The 22,682-nt window shown below is 40.9% G+C and overlaps 1 protein-coding gene across 7 annotated transcripts in view; it reads right to left on the reverse strand.

Moving 5' to 3' along the window:
- The window catches only part of lrp4 (low density lipoprotein receptor-related protein 4), a 129,805-nt gene that overhangs the window by 7,999 nt on the left and 99,124 nt on the right, over positions 1–22,682 (reverse strand). For 4 of the 7 annotated variants that reach the window (XM_044194002.1, XM_044193998.1, XM_044194026.1 and 1 more), the window contains 19 exons: positions 22,428–22,645; positions 13,841–14,017; positions 10,853–10,978; positions 9,554–9,942; positions 8,945–9,026; positions 8,712–8,817; positions 8,414–8,615; positions 7,967–8,156; positions 6,717–6,848; positions 6,155–6,295; positions 5,972–6,058; positions 5,714–5,885; positions 5,155–5,317; positions 4,377–4,602; positions 2,718–3,021; positions 2,011–2,229; positions 1,651–1,785; positions 838–946; positions 349–541 (listed from right to left, as the gene is read on the reverse strand). In XM_044194002.1, the coding sequence (XP_044049937.1) occupies positions 349–541; positions 838–946; positions 1,651–1,785; positions 2,011–2,229; positions 2,718–3,021; positions 4,377–4,602; positions 5,155–5,317; positions 5,714–5,885; positions 5,972–6,058; positions 6,155–6,295; positions 6,717–6,848; positions 7,967–8,156; positions 8,414–8,615; positions 8,712–8,817; positions 8,945–9,026; positions 9,554–9,942; positions 10,853–10,978; positions 13,841–14,017; positions 22,428–22,645 (3,371 nt within the window). The remainder of the gene's footprint in view (positions 1–348; positions 542–837; positions 947–1,650; positions 1,786–2,010; positions 2,230–2,717; positions 3,022–4,376; positions 4,603–5,154; positions 5,318–5,713; positions 5,886–5,971; positions 6,059–6,154; positions 6,296–6,716; positions 6,849–7,966; positions 8,157–8,413; positions 8,616–8,711; positions 8,818–8,944; positions 9,027–9,553; positions 9,943–10,852; positions 10,979–13,840; positions 14,018–22,427; positions 22,646–22,682) is intronic. The other 3 variants (XM_044194019.1, XM_044194036.1, XM_044194011.1) reach the window with 3 other exon arrangements.

Consider the following 22,682-nt stretch of genomic DNA (forward strand, 5'->3'; position numbering starts at 1 on the left):
TATTGAATATTTTAATTCTTGTGTTAAATGATGATTTAAATACATTTTAAACTTGGGTATGTGTTGTTTTTATTATGCTTTGGTACTAAGTTATTTTCTTTTTGTGTGCCCAGTTTGGTGAACCACAGTTGCAATAGAAACAGACAACAAACTGACTAGACTTGCAACCCGCTCTGCACCTGTGCTCATTGCGTGCTATATTTTAAGCTCACACATCCATACCAGCCTCTGCTGCTTCAGCACTTTGCCAGACGAACACTTTGTGCATCGGTGTCCTCACAAAAATGTTAATAAACATAGTGGCGTCTCCCATTTCAGCTGGAGGTGTCAGACGTAAACCCTCCTTACCTGTCTGTCTGTGAGGTGATACCACTATAATGTCCATGAGGCCCTCCACGTTGGCCAGCACAGTTTCCTTGTTACGGCCGGTGTGTTTGTCCACCCGCTGGATGGACTTAGTCTGCCAGTCTGTCCAGTAGATCCAGCGGTCTTGCTGCGAGAGTCGGGAGAAAGGAGTTAGAGGGGAGGACACCGGCTTCAACTGGGGAAACGAGGGAGAAGAAGAGAGGAGAGGAAAAACACAGACAAGGAGCAGGGGGATGGGAGGAAGAAAGGGAAGGGAGAGAGGAGGAAGAAAAATGAGGGTCAGAGTGGAAGGGAAGTAGAAGAAATGGTTAAGTCGAATGGATTCAGTATGAGTTGGAGGATGGAGAGACGACCAGTGAGAGTCACACGGTGAGCCGATGAATGAAAAAGAGCAGGTGAGTAGAGGAGGCAACCAGGAGGAAGGGTCAGCCCAGTGATTGACAGCTGAGGGTGAGGAGGGGTGGGGGGTACCTGTGTGAGGGCGAACGGGTGGGTCACCGGACTGACGAGGACCTGACGCAGTTTCCCGTTGAGGTCTGAACTCTCGATTCTGTCCAAGTGGGCGTCCACCCAGAAGATCCTGCAGAAAACATCAGATTCATAAACACACTTCTATCTGTAAATACACTGTGCATGCCTTCTGACTGCACTGTAAAAACAAGAGTTTAAAAAAACTGTGAGGCTGAAGAAAAGAAAACTGTTGGATGGATGAAAAGTTGAATGACAACTTTGCTTCTTTTTTTTTTTTACATCCTTACCACTAGTGTGGCAAGGTTGTGTTATTGCCTAAATCAAAAATTTCACCCTCAAGCTCTACATGATCAGACTTGGCTCAACTCAAGCTGCACTCCTCAGCCGCACTTGCTATCATGGTGTGTTAACATAGTTACAGTTATCATGTTATACTGTACATGTTTAGTATATCAAAATCTTGTATTTGCATGTCCTGGCGCATTACTGCATATATGCTTATTGCAGCCAAAAGTTAACAATATGCAGTTACTGTACATCTTTTCTTAGAACACGCCATTTTGTCAAATATGCAAAATACTTTAATGAAGTCCATTAATCTCAGTATGTTCAGTTGTTATATAATAACTGGCTGTTGAATAATCTTCAGGACTCTCTACTTGTCTTGTAGATATACTTTCTGATACTGTGATGATCTGATTTCCCCAACAGGGAGCATTAGATGAAACTTTCAAAATATCTAATCTAATTTCATGTACATGGCTCCTCTGTCAGCCATACATGTAGCTCCTTCCACATGCTTCTCTCTCTGACCTTCGTGTGTCGTAGTCTAGCGTGAGACCGTTGGGCCAGCCCAAGTCGGTGTTGATCAGAACCTTTCGGTCCGAGCCGTCCAGGTGAGATCGTTCAATCTTTGCAATGTGACCCCAGTCAGTCCAGAACAGGAACCTGCAGAGACGAGGCTGAACTGGTGAGGAGACTTTCTATTGTACAAACAAACTTAAAAAAATATCTGCAACCATGTGACTCTTTCAAACTAAACACATTCTGCTTTTTCTTCTGCTAATTTCAGCATAGTTCATCATCTGGCTTTAAGACATCTTAAAAAAAATTAAAAACCATTAAACCCAATTTTAATTTGAGGTTGAAGCCCAGTTCACGCCACTCTCTTACCCTTTGCTTGGGAACACTGCAATGGCTCGGGGTTCATCCAAACTGTTGTTGACCAGAACTTTGCGGCTCGTTCCATCCAGACGGGCCACCTCGATGGTGTTGCGCCCGGTGTCGGTCCAGTACATATTCCTGGCCACCCAGTCTACAGCCAGCCCATCTGTGGTCTTCAGGCCCTGGCTGATCACTGTCTCCATGCCACTGCCATCTAGATTTGCACGCCTAAAGAACAACATAAAGAGTGGACATTATAAAATAATCCTGATAATACTGGTAAATACTGTGACCACCGTCTATATTCTGTTCTGTCTTAATGTCAGCAAACTTTTCAGTTGAAGGATGTCTTTTTTTCTGATTGGCTTTGTTATTCTGCACATAATACTTTTTTTTGAAGGAAAGGATTTCTCATTGTAGAACATGTGTTTTCAGTCTCACTGTCTTACTCTTATTTTTTTCTTTCTCTACAAAATTCAAATAATAAATTACACTTCAATTAGTTAAATATTAATTTTAGCACAGCAACAATAACACCAAAGTAAACTTTATCCAGAAGGTTTTCAATTATTTACGGTATTTTTAAAGTACCTCTAGATGACAGACAATGACTGACCTTGATTAATACAGATAATCAAAACTGTAATTAATGTAATGAAAGCTAACAAATAAATGGCAAGAGAGAGTTTGCATGTAGACGTTGTTTGCGTTCGCACCTTATAACATCCAGGGTGACATCGGTGTAGTAAAGTTTTCCATCCACGCTATCGTAGTCCAGTGAGATGACGTTGTGCAGCTCGGGCACCGGTACGTGCACGTCGGTGTGGTCGTTGGTGTCCAGGGAGATTCTGCGCACGCTGACGCGGTTGGAGAAGAGCAGGTACGTCTCTGGGGAGTCATCACATGACCTGCCGTCTCCCTTGAGCAGGATGCCGGTGGGACAGGCGCAGGACGTACCGTTGGGACGAGGCAAGCACAGGTGGGTGCAGCCCCCATTCCTCCTGCCACACTTATTAAAACCTGAAGAGGCCAGAGACAGAATGATTGATGCAAAGAGACAGAGGTGCACTTAAAATAAAACAGAAACACAGACACCTTGCCACACAAAAAGTGTACTCGCTGCTGACTTGTTTACACAGAGGTGTCTTACTGTTTCTGGGCAACATATAATCACTTGTCAATCACCTGGCGAACTACACATAATACAATCAACAGAAGGCAAAAAAACTAAAATTTACATGAAACTACAAGTGAGCCACATTTACTAGTGAAATGTAACATGTTTTCTTCTTTGTCGTTTCAGTCCGAGGTGTCGTGGATACCCAACAAGCATTACTCAGGTATTTACGGCTTGATGGAGCTGACGCTAACCAAAGCCTTGCCCTCAGACCTAAATTTCCACCAAGCTTGATTTGTTTAGTTTATTTGGTGGTAATTTCTGTTGGTGAGATGAAACAGCTCTCTTTAGTCAGCAACAGTTACTACTAGGGTTTCCTCCATTTTTGATTGTTGATGATTTGGTTGGGCAGACTGGTGAACTGTTTTCAACTGCTTCAAAGCCATCAGTTAGAAAAAGGTGCCCTCTACTGCTAAAAACACATCTAATGCGTTCAACGACTAAAGCAACATAATGTAAGGATACCAAAAATAGAAATGGAGGGGAAAAATCCAGAGGAACCATAAGAATTGCTATAGTGAGAGTGTAACAAAGGCCACTGAGCAAATCTGAAGAATTTAGGAAGCTACAAAAATCTACAAACAAAATACATTGTGTAGAGCAGGTCGTGAGATATTGACTAGGAGCCGGATAATAAAGGAAATGAACAGTATAAATCGATGGAAACACTTTTTCATGAGGCAACAGGGCTATTTAAATTATACCAGTCACTCAGCAGACAGTTATGTGTGAACTAATTGCTGTTGAATCCAAAGGCAATACAGCGCTTTGTTTTTCTGAGTACAAATATTCATACAGCAAGTACAGTCTTTATGGAGTGGAGGAGAAGGGTAGATGAAAAATACATACAGAAATCCTGACTTTAAGTCCCTACTATGGGATCAAGCTACAAAAACACTGGATCCCACACTTTCCATAATGCAACTCAGTAAATACCGACATCTTTCAAACTCCCCATCCCACAGTTCGAAGTTTATAACGCAGGCTTTATATTGAAAATATTTTGTCTCAAAGTCCAAGCTGAGTGACATAATTTTCCACTCCACAAAATATATTATGCAACTGTTTTCACAGACTACTAACCAATGACAAGTTAAACGGTTTTGACAAGTAAAATTGGTGTTGGTTTGGTGGAGTTCTCCTTTAATTACAATTCAGCTGGGGAGAAAAAAAAACAACTTCCTGTCCACAGACTCACCCAGTGGTCTCTCCCTGTCCACAGCCTGGATGTCCATCAGGCCTGGCAGGTTGGCTCGCACCGTGATGGTGTTGGTCCCAGTGTTCTTGTCAGCTCGCTGGATGCTGCGGCTCTGCCAGTCGGTCCAGTAGATGTGGGACCCCATTAGGGTTAAACCGTACGGGTGCTGGACTGGAGTCACCAGGGTGCGACGATTCTGCCCGTTCAGGTCAGATGACTCAATACGCTGGAGAGGACGGGGGGATGAGAGGGATTACCACCATGACTCCATAATGTCTGATGCCTTTTGTCTTAACGCATTTACATTTTAGCCAATTAGCGTTTAGCTATATAACCTTTAAATATCTACTCATTTCTACAGACTTGTATTTCTGCAGTAAGGGCTGGGTTATACTAGAAAAGAAGTGGTTTCGACTGGCTGTCCGACCACATTTTCAGACAGTCTCTCCTGGAAGTCATTCATAGTGTTGCACTCGGTTCACTTGAAAAGTGAGCTACAGAGAAATGTTGTGTGAAGTGGGTGTGAATGTCAGATCGTCGGTTTGTAAAGTGACAGAATGGTTGGACACAGCCCACCTGCGTACCCCCGCAAAGTGCTATACAGATTTATTATTATTATTGTGAAGAGTTCCTCTGATCCAGAGTGACTTGCAATGACTGTAATGGCAAAATAAAGTTAAATTCCTTGTCCGTCAACATTACAAGTGCTTAAAAATACAGAGACCAGGGCTTTTGTCCTATTACAATTTATGATTTGTCATGAGACGTCAATACTGACCTCAGTGTGAGCGTCGGCCCACAGTAACTGTGAGCCGGCCATGTCGATGGCCAGGCCATTGGGCCAGCCCAGGTTGTTACTAATGAGGACCACACGGTCTGATCCATCCATCGCGGAGCGCTCCAGTTTAGCGTGCTCTCCCCAGTCTGTCCAGTATATATAACTGGAAAAGAGAGACAGAGAAAGAGAGAGGGACACAGGTCAAAGATCAGACTGTGTAAGAAGACTGAAAGTAGGACAGAGATGATGATGAGGACATGCTGGGTCATTAGACAAGCAAATATTTTATGTAGTTTGGACAACAAACAGAAGTCTACATCCTGCACCGTCATTAGTGGTAATGATCATGACCTTTTTTTCTCTCAACAGGAAAACAAATAAGTATATTTTCCAATATGTTGAACTAGAGCTAGCATAATAAGTCTCTTTAATGCCAATAAAATATTTCTCAGTGAATGTTGAAGTGATATTCACAATATAAGATCTATTTTCATCTTTGATTTGAGATTTTTGCCAAATGCTCTGGAAATAAAAAGCTATCACGCTCTAGCAGCCTCACCCCATCTCATGGTAGAGGGCGATGGCTCGAGGGCTGTCCAAGTTTTGCCAGACGAGAACTTTCCTCATGGAGCCGTCGAGGTTGGCAACCTCAATGCGGTTGGTTCCCGTGTCCGTCCAGTAGATCTTTCTGCCAACAGCATCCACTGCCAGACCGTCAGTTGTCATCAACCCTACAGAGAGATGCATAGAGATACAGTTGTGACACAATGACTGGGTGGAGTTAAACAGCATCGTACATGTAAGCCATCCTTCTCACCTGTAGATACGATGTCTTCATGTGCTTTTCCGTTGATGTTAGCTCTGCTGATTTTCTTCAGTGTACTGTCAGACCAATAGACTTTTCCTGCAGGAGGCGCCACATACACATGTAAGAACTCGATTTCTACATAACTTGTCTTTTTGAAGCAGACATTTGAAAACTTTGAGAAGGCATTCAAACCTTCTTTGGGGTCAACCCCGATGGCGATGGTGTTTTTCATGGAGCTATTGACGGCCAGAACCACATCAGCAAAATAGGGGATATCCAAAGAAACCATCCTGATGTCCGTCCTCCGTGCAAAGATCAGGAAGCTGCTCATCCCTGCACACACACATACACACAACACACATGAACACACAACACAGCACCTTCCGGTCAGAATGTAGAGGGGCCTAACATGCTTTTATCCTCCAGCAAAGGTTTTTGACATTAACCCTTCCTTCTCCCTTTATTTGCGGGCTTATGAAAGATATTTTTCAAGGGTTTTGTCACTACTGTTTTTCTTTTTTGTATGTCCTTTTGAGATTAATATGTTTTGAGTTTTGCACTGCATTTTCCATTATGCCTTTGGTGATAATGTTGCCTCGAAGGTCAACAAGTTACAGTAGATGTGGGATTCATCAGAGTCCCATTTTTTTAGCCTATATGTCTGTATTTAGGTTAATCTGCACCCTGAAAAGTCATACTGCATTAACTACAAAGCGTAGCTGTGTGATTCCCCCTCCCTTTTGTTGTTTCGTACCGGGCGTGCAGGTCTTTCCATCCGTCTGCAGGTTGATCCCGGTGGGACAGGCACAGCTTGAGGCTTTGGGAGCAGGAGCCAGGAGACAGAGGTGGCTGCAGCCACCATTATTCACCGCACACGGGTTACGCACTACAGATGGAGACACACAAACAGCTTCAGCTCACCCACCATCATACTTTCTAGGTCAGCTTAGGAGGCATGGAATGGAAAGGGAATGGGAGAAATTGGGGCAAACAAAACAAAAACACACAACTTGCAGATACAGACAGTACAACCCTTCAGGGATCATAGGAGAGCCCCACACATCAGTGAGGTTTCAGTTTGGCATGAGCCCCTGAGGCTCTCTGCCCACTCAGTTTACCTGTAATCCTCCCAGTGTCAGCAGAGACACCAGATCTGAGCTCTGAGAAAAGGCGGCAAAAATCAGAAAAACAGAAAGTGACAGGAGGAGATTTTTTTCCATTGTCACAAGAGACTACCAAGTCCAACAGGACACATTAAGTGATGTCCCTAAGCATAAGGACAGTGACACATTTTTCATTTGTATATTTCATGCTTCTGGATTACAGCACATTGGATTTGAAATGAAATAATGACTATGAGTTTTAAGTGTGTGTGAAATGAAGTGAACTGAAGTGTTTTTGAAGGTGTTCACATCCATTCTGGATGAACAGTGTAGGACTCAAAGCCCTTTTTATACATAATCCCATAATAATCCTAAACATACATGTTGACTAGGACTGAACAATATATGGAAAACATCTAATTGTGATCCGATTTAAATTGAGATTATTTTCTGTATCTCCAGGCCTATATTACATGATATGTTTGTACTATTTATAATCAAAAGCTTATTTCCACGTGGGGGAAAAATCTGGTGAGGTTTTGACATCTGACTAACTAAACCCTATACTGCTTTGCACTTTGGCTGCTTAAACTAATGCTAACCAGACAGACTGCTCCATAGCTCAGAACCCTGGAGGCCCATTTGCAATGCTTAGGTAAATAACAGTAATTTGCTACTGAAAATGGCTAGAGTTCCTCCACTGTTGATCTGACGTTGATGTAAACATCCTTAAATTACAGCTGAAAGTCTGCACTTAAACCTCATTGTTTCATTCACTTTAGATCCAATGTGTTGCAGCACAGAGACAAAACTATGAAAAATGTGTCCCTGTCCTACTACTTGCTGACTTCACTGTACATGTATGCTTCAGTCTTGATCTAGCATGTGGACACACACAGACCTGTCTCTCGTAAGCGGTGGAACATGTGAATGTCCATGAGGTTCTCCAGGTTTTCGGCCAGTGTGTGTCGTCCCAAGCCGGTGAGCTTGTCAGCACTCTGGATGCTCTTGGACTGCCAGTCTGTCCAGTACAGCTTGTCCTCGTGTACAGTCAGGCCAAAGGGGTGAGGCAGCTGACTGCCAATCAAAACCTGTATGCAAAAACAGTAGTAGTCTTCTGATCTGTAAACATTCCTAAACAGTTTACAGTGTTGATTTCAAATTAACAGAAAAACTAGAAAGCAAATCTCAACCAATGAATGAACAATTCATAAAATTGTTGCTGACAAAATACATTATTCCTACTATTTAAAGTTTAAGTTTATAGAATTTCACAAACTAATCAGCATGAAAACATTAACTTTGTGAGGGTGAAAATGAAAGCATAATACATAAAAACACCCTTTACCTGTCGGTCAGAACCATCAAAGTTGCCAAATTCAATAGTCTTCATGCCAGCGTCTGCCCAGTACAGGCGTTTGGTCTCGTAGTCAATGGCGAGCCCGTTTGGCCACGTCAGATTGGATGAGATGATGACGATGCGACTGGAGGCGTCCATGCCTGCACGTTCGATCTTTGGGTTGGCACCCCAGTCGGTCCAGTACATGAAACTACAGAGAAATAATAAAATTAATGAGAAACAATGAAAGGTGCCATGCCAAGTTCAGGTTCATATGTTACTTTTTAAACCTTTTTAATCATCTCACCCTCCGATCGGGTCAACGACAATGTCCCTGGGCCGGTCCAGGTTCTCCCATATCAGCACAGTCCGCATGCTCCCATCAGCATTAGAAACTTCGATACGATCTGTACCTGAGAAACCCAAGACATGACATGACATGGTTAAAATTTCAAGAGCACACACTGTCATGCAGGTGATTGTACATAATGCATCCAAAATATGATTTAATCTGACAATATGTGAAATGAAGCTGTTTACCAGCATCAGTCCAGTAGAGCTTGTTGGTCACCCAGTCAATTGCCAAACCTGCTGGACTCTCTAGACTGGTGTCCACCACCACCTGGAAAAACAGGGACAACAAAGATCTGATTTCTCCCATCCTAGTTTCCATGCAGCCTCAAGTTCCATCTCTAACTTTTGAGCCCTTAGATATGCTTAGAGCCATGCTTACAAATAAAGATAGATAGATAAGATATGGTGTTATTTATATAGCAGAGATAGACAACAACAACTAAAAATCTGCCTCTGACATTGATGAAGAGTGTAAATAGAAAGCCACTATTCCACAACTACTAATTCCATCTTCCCATGAACCAGTAGTGATAGCTTCTTGTATTATTACATTTACAGTAATATATTACAGTTTTCTGTTTTTTTAGCTTTGTTCAAATTGTTTTTGGCTTCAATTTTGTTCTTCTGTTTTGCGTTTTGAAATGACTTCATGAATCTCTTGACAGAAAATAACAGTAGTATTTTTTGCTGTATAGAGTTTTTGTGTTTTTTCTGTACCTGGTTGCAGGCTGAGTTTTTGCTGTGGAGAACACAGTGAACTGAATCTAACAGAGAGCAGCTAAACTCTACACCTACATTATCTTCTACAGAGCATGAATTGCTGTTGCACTTCCACATCAGCCGCAGTAGATGGCAGTATTGCGTAAAGTTAAATCGTGCTGTCCTCTGCTGCTGCTCCTCTCTGTTAAGTCCTGGACAGATGAGAAATGATGGGATTTCAGTGTTGAGTTCAGTCATACTGTAGATGTCACTGACCTCCTGCTTGGTGCCGTTCCACAGAGCTCTGTTGATGGAGTCGGTGGTGACGTCCGTCCAGTAGATGTAGCCGTCTTTGGCGTCCCAGTCCAGCGCCACGGCATTTCGCACGTCAGCCAGAGGGATGACATCATCGGACATGTCCTCTGTATCGAAGCTGACTCGTCGGATGTCCGTCCTTCGGGCAAAAAGCAGGAACTTGTCAAGACCTGATTAAAGACCAAAGGTCTTCTGTCAGTCTTCTAGGTTTAACAGTGGGGTGAACAGTAAACACAGCAAAACAGCACTAATACACAGACAACTAGCAGCCCTTAAAGGGCAAATCCAACCAAACTGACTTAATATTATATATCATAACCCTTCCTCTAACATAATTATCTAGAATGATGATAATAAAATGTAATGTTTTCATGACTACAGGGTGTGTAAGTGTCACATAACTCAATAATCTATAATAATCTGTCACAGGGTAGTGAAAAAACGGATTCATCAAAAACTTTGTCTAAATAGTCAAAGTTAGTTCAGCACTTCTTTAGCTGAACTGTAATATGTAATATTATAGGGTTGAGAGAGTACTTGGCTGAAACGAGTATCCGGTACAGATAATGTACTTTTTACGAGTATGACTATCATCAGAGTAAAATATGTCAATATCTGTACTCTGTAACAACTGTAAATATACTTCTTATAAAAAAAACTTGTTCTGTAAATAGTTCTCTTACTCTTGTGATCAAAAACATTGCTCTGAAGCTCAATTCTGAGGCTGCTCTGTAAATAGTTTTCTAATAAATATAGCTACTTTTCATCAACCCATATCAATCTCAGGCTTAAATTAACAACTTTCTGCTAGTCGCACCCACTTCCGGTTTAAGCCCCACCCATTCCCACCCACTACAAATACAGATCATTTAGTTGGCTGAACAGATACAGATAATAGTGTACTCTCATCCCTATAATTTAACTTGTTTTAAATCTCCATTTGTTGAAATGTTACTTTAGTGGATGTCTTGTAATCCTCTGTATGCACATTTTTTCTCTAAAATTTTTTCTTACATAAATAAATATGTAAAATCCTCTCAATTATGACACACATTAAAGTTCAGGTGTTGAGGGACTCACCGTCAGCGCAGTTGTAGTGGTCCACCTTCTTGAAGCCGGTGGGACAAGCGCAGGTGTACGTCTTGTTGCTGGGGAGACACAGGTGGCTGCAGCCTCCGTTGTTGGTGCCACAGCGGTTCCTGCCACCTACAGGAGAGACAGAGACACACAGCTCAGTATTTGATGCTTTATGTGGTTAGAAACTTTTTGAAGAGGCTATTTTTGGCATCCCAGGGACCTTGGTTCCGTGTCATCCCCTCGCTCAATCTCTCCATGTTTCCTGTCTGCCTCTCTACTGCGTGCTACCAAATTAAAGCAAAAATGCCAAAAACTAATCTATACAGAGGTTACTTTTTACAACATGGGTCTTGTTTGCATGGTTTTGCCCATCTTTCCTATTTTCTATGATGATATTTTGCTCACTGATTTCATTGCTGATATTTGAGGACGTAGTGTTATGTTAGGAATATGTTATATTGACTGGTAGAAATCAGCAAAACTACAAAAACAAAATGAGTTGTAAAAAGCAGAATTTTCCTTTAAACTTATTTAAGAGATATTTTGTTTCTTTTCTGGTAAATGTATTTAAAGTAATAGTTCAACATTTGGGAATATGCTTATTCACTTTATGCAGTTCTGCAGCAATTTGTTCGTAAAAGCACATCTTGAAGTTTTTACATTTCTGTTTGTGCATGAAATAAACAAACGAGGTATAATGTGCTAACGTGAGCTTTAGAGAGGTTGGTAGGGGGTATTTTTCTTTACCTCTGGACAGAGCAAGGCTAGCTGTTTCCCCCTGCTTCCAGTATTTATGCTAAGCTAAGATAATCTTCTTTTTATTCATTTATATATTTTCACAATGCTCGACCTCACTGAAAATGTGCCAGTGTTAGCCAAAATTTCCAACTGTGGTCCTTTGGCAAGATGTTAAATCAGTTATTAGAACAACAATAAAACACACAACATGTAAAATTAGAACAGGAGAAAGCAGGCGAAAACATGAAGCAGCTGAAAAGGATAAAGAGCTTAGAGGAGTAAAGCAGCATCATGTAAAGTAGGACATTTACAATGCAGGAAGTTAATACAAAACAATGTTAAGCAGACAGTCAGCACAGGCAGTTAAAACAAGACAACATAAAATCACATCACATTAAAGAAGACAGATGTAAAACCAGAAGGGACACAATCTGACAAACACAGACAAAAAAGCCCAGCAAATGAGAGCAGACAAGGCAAGCACGCAGTGACTCTGTATGATGGCACGTCTGGTTGCTTTTTAATCAAGTTTTAAGATTATATGCAAAGGAAAGGTAAGAGTCGCTATATCATATACCGTGGTTAATGAAAGGATGTTTCAAAAATGGGAAGCTTGTACTGTAAAGGCTGTCTCATCGAAAGATGTTTTCCTACTTGGGACAACAATGTCCCTTCTTATTCTTGATTTGGTGAATCTATCATGAACATTTTTCTGAAATATGAATAAATGGGAGTGTTGCTAATCCATGAAGAATATTATTTTGTATTTTTTTTAAAATGCATTGTGAAATGTAATAAGATTTTCCCAGCAAAGGAGACCATATCCTGGAAATATATTAAAGTGATGGTAGCTTTTAGGGTTTTTGTTCAGGACCTTGAGAGCTTGTTTGTATACAGATTATACAGGCTTTATTATTGTACCAGTGGTAAGAGACCAAGTGGTTAAACAGTATGTTATATGTGAGAAAATCATAGCATGGGAATAAATCTAAGCAGCTGCAGGTGTCAAGTATTTCCTAATCAATATTTAGCGAACAGACATGAGAGTGATGTCGATCTAACTATAAGCAAAATAAACATATTTCCCAAAATGTCTAATTATTCCTTTAACTATGAAGCAATACAGTATATACTGTATGCATTTGATATTGGAAATAAATTAATGTGTATAACTGAGGTTTTTCTACTTCAAAAATATAATGAACTACACATTGAATACAGAGCTTTAGTCTTTTGTTCTTCTAAATGTCACATTGTGCGTCTGGATTTCACTGGAGTTCTGAAGCCTCTTTGTTCATTTGATGCAGAGTTCAACTCTGTTCAACTCAGACATGAACTCACATGTCTCTCTGAATCGCAACCAAAACAAAAGGAAAAGGGCCTGACCTCCCTCTGCCAACACAGAGGCAGTTCACAGTTCATATTAGTGTCGGACTGTTACAATATACTATCAGCATGATAACCAAAACTTTCTCTTGGCCAGAACTCAAGTTCAACATGGTTTGTTAGCAAAGAACACAAGTCTTTGCTGTCATGCTGATAAAACACCTCAACTGGTCAGTTCACACTAGTGCAACAAATTTTTCTATCATCTCTAGGTTTGCCACCGTGTGGGAAAAGTGTTCACTTCTGTGAGCAATGATACCCTCAAAGAAGGGTATGACTGTCCTCAACCAGATCATCTTACACCCTCAACCCATACTGAGTGTTTGTTTGATTGTTTTGATTTTGTTCTCCTGCCTGCTGCATGACAACATTTTCTGCTGCTTCAGGCTGCATACTTTGTATTTCAAAATGTGTCCATTGTTTTCACCCAGAATTCACTTTTTGTAACCAAAAAAAAAACAAGCACAGACATTAAAATCTATGAATCTAAAAACCAATGAAACAGCAAGTATAACTGTCACTTACTATGACGTCAATGAGCTTTTTCCTAGAAAGACTATTCTATTTTTCCATTGTGATGCTATTGATCCTTCATTCAAGTCGCTGTTTTGTGACCTTGCTGTCATCTGACAACAATGTCAGAAAAAAATATGTTCATAACAACAACAACACAGCCTTTGATAAAAAAAAAACTGCCTTTGATTATTAAAAAACACAGAACAGTGTGTTCTGTAGTGAAACAGGCTTAAACAATGTTACAATTTAACTTATACTTCATTTAGCTCCCATCTGTCCCCACAGGAGACATTGGTTACTCTCACTCAAAAATCTTCCGATTAAAATTAAGCTACATGGCTGTGTACCGACCTGCAGGCTGCCTCTGGGGGTGCAGGGTGTGGATGTCCATGGGGAAGTGCAGCTTGTTGCGAATAATTTCCTGGTTCTTGCCGGTGAATTTATTGGCACTGTTGATGCTCTTGGTATGCCAGTCAGTCCAGTAGAGGCTGTCCTCAAACACTGTGATGGCAAATGGGTGGGGCAGGCCTACAGAGAGAGAGACAGAGACTTCAGAAAGGCTGAGAGATGCTGTGATGAGATGAAGTGTGCAATAAAACCAGCAACGGGCCAACGCCATTTTTCATGAAAGAATAAGCTGTTTTTTTAAGGGAAGTATTCAAGCAATCAAAGTAAGCAAGCACAGGCGTTAAGTTTGACAACTTTAAAATAAGCAAAAAATAATTATTCAGTGAGGTTCATGTGGATATTTAAATCCAAACACAAAAATATGGAAAGAAACAAATGCTGCTTTTGGCTTGTTCCACCAACGCTCTGCAAACATCCTCCCATGCAGCCCTGTGGGCTTGGCTGATGTCATATAATCCCCATTTAGAGCTGCTTTCAATTACTCTGCCTCTCATTGGCCTATAGCTGGTTTAGTTGTGGCCAGTGTGGCCAAAAGCAGAGGCGATCCATCGGTTTCCTTAAGTTATGTGATTTTTCTGTCCAGAATCTGAAAGCGAGATCGCGAACAGCCCTTAAAGCAGGTCAGACTGATACTGAGACTCATACTGGACAGATATTGGTCAGTTCTCGTCTTGGTCTACAATGAAATTGTATTTACTTTGTAGATTTCATCATCATTTTAATGGGAGATTTTAATCTGAAGGACAGTAACCACCTACAAGGTGTGAATACAGTTGAGTATGTGTGCTCTAATCCAAAAACAATCTTATAAGTTTGGGTTTAACTGTGTTTTAGTGTCTGTTGATGGTCTAAATGTGCTCTTGAAGAGGTTTTTGAACTTAACAAAAGAAATACTTTAGTGGCAACACTAAATATTTGGAATTTTTTTTTATTGGTCTTAAAACATTGTTTTTCATATCTTCATATCTAAATGAGCACTAATCAAAGGTGAAGTTAGTAGTAGAAGTATAGCTGATGTCACTACCAAAAGAGCCCCCACCCACTTCAAACCAGTGAGAAGAACATGGAGAAAACACAAATACAAGAATCGTTCATGTCAAATAACCATTTGTTGGTCTTACTTCGGCAGACAATAATGTGTTTATATAAAACCCCATCGCTTATAGTAAGAAGCAGATTGCGAGAATACGTTTCAGGGCCTTAAAAAAGTCGGCTACATTAGATATTTGCATCGAAGATTTGAGTCTGCAACTACTTTTGTGTTTGTACAAATTGTTGACTTGTGCAGAAAATCGTCTGTATCAGTGTTCACAGCCCATATCAGTGGAACCGGCGCCTGAATACTAACATGTGTAACAGGGAACTCCTCGCAGATTTGTCTCCATTGGGGAATATGTGTTCAGGGTGACTCCTCCACACTCATCCAAATTAACGTTCTCTTTCTCTCTCCAGCTTAATCCTCCTCCGGTGAAGAAGCTGCACCACCAGTTGGATGAGTGCCGAGTAGATGGAAAAATTGATTTCTGCAGAGCCTTGGTGGTGGTGGTGTGGTGAGCGTGCTGGTGCAGGACTTTTAAAAACAGCGCTGCTCATTTAATGACAGTCTTTTACAGCACAGCATAAAAGTCAAGTGGTAAATGACTAAAACTGGAGAGAGACCAGAATGATAATGAGCCACGAGCATCAGCATAAGTGTGTGTGTGTGTGCTTGAGTATAAGCTCAATGAGACAAAGTTTTATTATTTTAATCTATTTATATGTTTTATGAGCAACAGACTATTTGTTTAATGCCCCTGTGGTCCAGGTGAACCCACCTACATTAGTGTAGATGAACAAAGAACATATTTTACTTCAGTTTGCCTCCAGAAAAATGTTTCCTAATACCCCAAATCTTTGTTAAATTAGAAGCAGATTGCTGGCTGATAAGAAACAAGAAATTACAGTACAGAAAAAAAAACTTTTTCTGTTTTAGATCAATAAATATTAACATTTTTTTGCATTTGTTAAATGTCAGAATCGAGCAAGGGAGAATTTTTATGTATTTTTTTTTTTTATCACTTTCATCAAAGTCAGAAGTATACATACACTTCCTTAGTATTTGGTAGAATTGCCCCGAAACTGTTTCACTTGGGCCAAACGTTTTGGGTATCCTTCCACAAGCTTTCTACAATAGTTTGCTGGAATTTTGGCCCACTCCTCTTGACAGAACTGGTGTAACTGGGTCAGGTTTGTAGGCCTTCTTGCTCGCACTCGCCTTTTCAGTGCCGCTCACAAATTTTCTATGGGATTGACATCAGGGCTTTGTGATGGCCACTCCAATACCTTGACTTTGTTGTCCTTAAGCCACTTTGTAACTAATTTGGACGTATGCTTGGGGTCCATTTGGAAGACCCACTTGCGCCCAAGCTTTAACTTCCTGGCTGATGTCTTCAGATGTTGCTTCAATATATCCACATAATTTTCTTTTCTCATGATGCCATCTATTTTGTGAAGTGCACCAGTTCCTTCTGCAGCAAAGCAGCCCCACAACATTATACTACCATCCCCATACTTCACAGTTGGGATGGTGTTCTGAGGCTTCAAAGCTTGGCCCTTTTTCCTCCAAATGTACCGTTTATCATTATGGCCGAACAGTTAAATTTTTTTTTCGTCAGACCACAGGACATGTCTCCAGAAGATTTTTATCCCCATGTGCAGCTGCAAACTGTAGTCTGGCTTTTTTATGGTGGTTTTGAAGTAATGGCTTTCTCCTCCCAGAGTAACCATTTAGCTCATGGTGGTACAGGACTCATTTTACTGTGGAGAATGACACTGTCTTACCAGTTTCAGCCAGTATCTTCACAAGGTCTTTTGCTGTTGTCCTGGGGTTGATTCGCACATTTCGCACCAAAAAACGTTCCTCTCTGGGACTCAGAATCTGTCTCTTTCCTGAATGGTATGATGGTTGTACATTCCCATGTTTTTTATACTTGCATATTATTGTCTGAACGGATGAACGTGGGACCTTCAGGCATCTGGAAATTGCACCTAAGGATGAGCCACACTTGCGGAGGTCCACAATTCTTTTCCTGATGTCTCTAGATTTTCCCATGATGTCAAAGAAAGAGGCTGTGTGTTTGAGGTGTGCCTTTATATGCATCCACAGGTGTGCCACCAATTAACTCAAATGGAATCAATTAACCTATCCGAAGCTTCTTAAGCTCAGAATGGAATCATCTGGAGTTTTCTTTTTGCATAAAGACAGAATAAACTTAGTGTATGTATACTTCTGACTTTAATGAAAATGATAAGAAAAATACATAAAAACTCTCCCTCGCTCGATTCTGACATTTAACAAATGCAAAAAATATGTTAATATTTATTGATCTAAAACAGAAAAAGTTTACTCTGATTTAATATATGACAGTAAAGAAAAAAAGTTTGTGTTTTTTTCTTACGTGTATGTAAATATCTGGTTTCAGCTGTAGATACCTTACTTTGAGAAAATAAACATGTTTTCTACCAAAACTCTTCTTTCATTTAACAAAAGAAACCAAAGTTCTCAAATGTTAAATGTTGTCTAAATACAAGCAGCCACATAAGAACTTTTCGTAAGTTAGACCAATAGTCTAAAATTGGCAAAAATACCATTAAAATCAGGAACTGTCCTGTCAAAGAAAACGTAAAGAAGTACAAAGTAATTTTACAAGTAATTACAAACAAACAAAAAGGATGAATTCTAAGGATCAATCAAGACAGATTAAAACAATGAGACTACGTCTGAACAATTTCCCTCATCCTTTCTCCTCAGACAGGTCCAGGTGTGTGTGAGCTGATACTGGCTGAATGTGTGTGTTTTCTGATCTTATCCTAACATGAGGGAGACAACAGTAGACCCTCTTCCCTCCTCTGAGTCATCGACAGCAACGAGGCGCCTGGTTTTGATACGGTCACCTTCTTCCTTGTTGTCTCTGCACCCCGGCCCCACCCCTTCTGCTCCTTTTTTCCGGGACAGCTGGAGGAGCAGCTGCAGGCCGACAGGGCATCAAACGCCTCACCCAGCCTTCACAGTAATGTCCCCTTTAATCTACATGTGGCACCTCCTGGTTCTTTCACGCCTCGACTGAATCAGTCATACTCTTATCTACAGTTCATCAGCAACACAACGTCACCTCCAGCTGGACAGAACACTGGTCGGCTTATAGACAGACTGCAATGTTGGAAAAGTTTAGTGGTCATCTTTTTTTGATTTATCCTTCTTGAATCGCATTCCTCTTTGAGCTAAGTGGCTTTTTATGACGTTTACAAAACGACAAACCAAGTAAAATTACGCTATCCAAACTTTGAATGTCAACTGGAAATTCATACTCATATACTGTAATAATTCACAATATTAAAGCAGAGGATGATGTCATTACATAAACGGCATTAAAATAGACAAATGAACCAAATAAAAATAAACATGAAGACTAAAAGACAACCTGGTCAGCCCTGTGTATGATTTCAGTAGTGAAGGAGACATCTATTGACCAGAGGAGGTAACTGGCACAGATGTAAATGAATTAGACTGAGTGAGAAGCATCCAAAAACATATAGCACTGGGTATGGATGAAGGTTTATGTTAAATAAATGGTAAGGAATTTAAGGAAATACCTAAGGAATAATTAATATAAAAAAAATACAAAATGTACACTCAAGGTTTGAATAGAATTGTCTGTACTTGGTGACACAATGAATACTTCAATTAATCGATATTAAATTTAATACATTATGTTAAGACCTGTTAACTGAGCTGCTGTCCACCGGGGGGCTTTTTTGTTGGTCTATTGTCATTATTTCCTATAGGACTGATTGGACATCCAGTGTATCATCATGCAGCAGACGACTCATTGTGAATGAGGCATCACTACGGTATACAGCATTTGTCCTCAGGTGGATGTACTCACGTCCGTACACACACACACACACACACACACACACACACACACACACACGCCCCTTCGCTTCCTGTCCCCCACCTCAAGGTGCACAGGTGTGCAGACTGGATAGCGGCTCTATCCGTAACACCCGCCTGCTGTCCAGCTCCAGTGACAGAGGAGCTGGCACACATCCAACTAGCTCTCACTCACTCACTCACACACACACACACACTCACTCACTCACTCACTCACACACTCACACACTCACTCAGAAAACTATAGATGTAGGAAGATAGACACTCGTTAACATTCCTGGGCACAGCGGCTCAGAATGTAACTATGCACACACTCACACATACAGACACACACACACACACACACACACACGTCCCATTTGTCCTGTGTGTTGTCTGAGCAAACAGAGGCTATGGAGAAAGGACAGGGCCAATTACAGCCTTTTATCCTGAGAGCACACATCATTAAGGAGAGCTCACAGGGCTGATGGCACACACACACACACACACACACACACACACACACACACACACACACACCGTCAAACATTTCCCGTCCTTCTCTTTTCAGACTCTTAAACACTCGTCACTGATGTGCTTCCACACTGTTTTTTTCACTTCATCAGGGAAAAGAAATCTCCCAAATTGGAAGCCACTCTGTCAGCTGAAACCTGTGTTCATACTGTACAATTTCTAATGTAAGTAATTGTCATTACTCCAAAATTCATGATTCATTTTTGAAACCGCTGTAAACTGATTTCTTGGCCTTGAAAACACCCAGTTATGGTTTGGAATCTACTTTATGTCTGTTACTGTCACTCCTAAGAATGTTTGTGTAATGGTTGAAGACCTCAGAATCTTTTCTTGTTTGTGTTTCCTTGTTTTGAGGCAGGACTGTCAACCAGATTTCATGGAAATCTATTCATGCATTTTTGCCTGCTAACAGACAGACCAGTACACTGATTAACTTGGATACAAGGATATACGCATGGGCGCCTGGTTATGTTTTAAAATGGGTGAGCAAACTTGGAAAGATACATAACTGGCGGTCTAGGGGTTATCTCCCAGGAAAAAAACTAAATATTTAAAACAAATGTCCTGCATTTCTACACCACCTAACCTAAATTATGGTAACAATAGAGGATAATTTCCAAAACAAAATAATCATAATTTTGCATAGGCCCTACTCAATCTTACAGTTAGATGAATAATAATGACACATTATGAGATTGTGTGTTCTTCACTTTGTTGAATGCCAGTTGTGGTGAAGAAGGGTTGGATGGACAACATGCTGGACAGGGGGGTGGTGCTCTAATAGAGGTTTGGGAAACACTATTTTAGATTAGTCTGCTGTTGTGTGGGGGCGAGGGAGAGAGCGGGGCAGCAAATTAGCCTGAGATATTAACAAATTATTAATTAACTGGACAAAATCACAGAGGGGATGTCGTGGTAAAATAAAAGGTGGTTAAACTTTAAATGGCCGCTCGCTAAACTGTCCAATGTTAGGTAAAGGTAAACTCATAAAACCCTTGCGTTTGAAAAAGGTGGGTACTCTGTTTGTGTGCGTTTACCCTCCACTAAATCCCAAATAATAAAATGAAAAGGGCTAATAAATTATTAATAGCCACGTTGCACTTCAAAGAGCCATCTCTTTGATTCGGCTCCTTCGCGAATGTCCCATCTCCACAACTAAATCCTATCCGATCGCAAATTGGTTCTGCATTTCGGTGACATTACAATCCTACGTTTAGCTCATTTAAAGTTTGGCTGGAGTCAGTGGGACAAGCAGGTTCATAAAGCATATGCTAGCCTATCTTTTCCTATGTTTTTATTTTCAGTCCATAATGGCTGAAATGGCATGTTTCCTCTTTGTAAACTGTATTTATTTGAAAAGTTGCAATAACTGACTGCTGTCAAATTGCCTTACAATGTTTCTGTCCCTGTTCAGCTCCCATCCCTCATGAGCCAGTACAACAACCTTGTCTGGTGTCGTCGTGTTGCTTTCATTGCCCAGCCCTAGTATCACTGATGAATTAAATCACCACACCACCAACCTACAGTGGTCAGGGTGTCCTGCTGGTTTGCTGACTGAGAAACGTGTATGTAAAAGGAGTATAAAAACTATTAGCCAAAACCTGAGAAACAAATCTTACTGCAACATCAGGTCTCAGAAGCAGGCCAGAGCATGTGCGTGACAGATCAGTGCCCCCCCCGCCAAACACACACACACACACACACTTGTTTCACTATCCCGTGGGGGACAGTCACTGACATAATGCTTTCCCTAGCCCGTTAGCCTAACTTTAACAACATAAACAGAGGCCCGCACAGCTTTATGTTGTCATTTTTGCCGTCTGTGTGTGCATTTCAGGGATAGGCACATGCGTATGTTCTTTAAAGGAAATATGGCACTGATTAACTCCACAATGGTATAATGAAGTAGTGTCAGTGTGCTATATCCTATATCTAACCCGTTGTGTGTGTGTGTGTGTGTTGTAATTTATGAGAATCTGAACTCCAGCCAAATCTCTGTACACCACATCTCTCCTGTTTCTCTCCCTCTCATTAAGAGCTTTCAGTGAAAAAACTTCAGCAACTGCTGAGGTTCTTGGAAAAACTAATGACCTTTTAGGTCTTACTCTATGTTAAATTAAATATGTGAGGGGATTCAAAGAGTGTATGCTTCATCAGAACAAGGGAGACAAGTGAGGCTGATAAAGCATGAAAGTCGATGCTCTCTGTTAATGTTAGAACTTTGTAAATTGTTTAACAATGGTGGTTAATATCTCTTTTTGAATGATGTATCTCAGATATAGAGAAAAACATAAGCCTCCACAAACAGAGTTAAACCAAGGCACCAGCAATACAGTATTCATTTTCTTAAAATTTGGGTTGCCATAAATGATGAGATATTCTGTGATTCTTCAGTGTTTCCTGGTAAATACCTCAACCAACAGCCAAATAAGCGCCTTCAACAATCAGACAACTTTATTACAGACTTTCTCATCCCTTCTGCTTGGACCTGTGATGAATCTGAAGCTTCTGTTACATTTAATATTGTTACTTCATAAGTAAAGGTTTCCACCAGCCAGCCATAAGGCTTTTATTATGAAGCAACTGCAGCTTCCTCTAGCTCTAGCCTATGTCTATGTCTTCATTAAATATATGAACATTTTTGGTGTTATTTTTGCCACCGCCTCAGCTCTAAATAATGCATAAATGAAGAGTAACAGAGAAACAGCCACAGTGAGCAGATCAGATTAAGAGTTACAGGTGACAGGCGCTTACCACAGTTTGAGCAAACATCAAAACACTTTTTACTAATATTGTTCAACGGACAACCACCTGCACTGTGATATTTGGTGGAGTTTATGGAAGTTTTAGACCCACAATTCAGCCCCTAGCTCCAGTCCACCATAAAAACACTAAACATGTACGTAACCGCCAAGGAAGAAAGTAGGGTAGTACATCCATACTTTGCTCTTCAGGAATCAATAAGCGGAACCAAAAGGCATGTTTCTTAACAATATCCTAGTTCTATCGGTAATGACCTCCAATTCTAAACTGGTTCTTGATATCCAACCCTACCCAGAACAGACAGAACAGGTGGGAGTTTACCTTGGCTGATCACAGCCTTGCGGTTGCGTCCATCCAGGTCAGCCCTCTCGATGACATGGTGCTTGGCGTCCACCCAGTACATGCGGCGGCCGGCATAGTCAATGGTGAGGCCGTTGGGCCAGAACAGGTGTGTGTCTGCGATGACCCGTCGGTTTGAACCGTCCATGTTGGAGTACTCAATGCGAGGTGTGTTGCCCCAGTCTGTCCAGTAGATCTTACTGAGGAGGAAAGTGGGGCAGTCATGGTTAGTTTACT

Source organism: Siniperca chuatsi, linkage group LG1 (assembly GCF_020085105.1).
Source record: "Siniperca chuatsi isolate FFG_IHB_CAS linkage group LG1, ASM2008510v1, whole genome shotgun sequence".
Taxonomy (NCBI): domain Eukaryota; kingdom Metazoa; phylum Chordata; class Actinopteri; order Centrarchiformes; family Sinipercidae; genus Siniperca; species Siniperca chuatsi.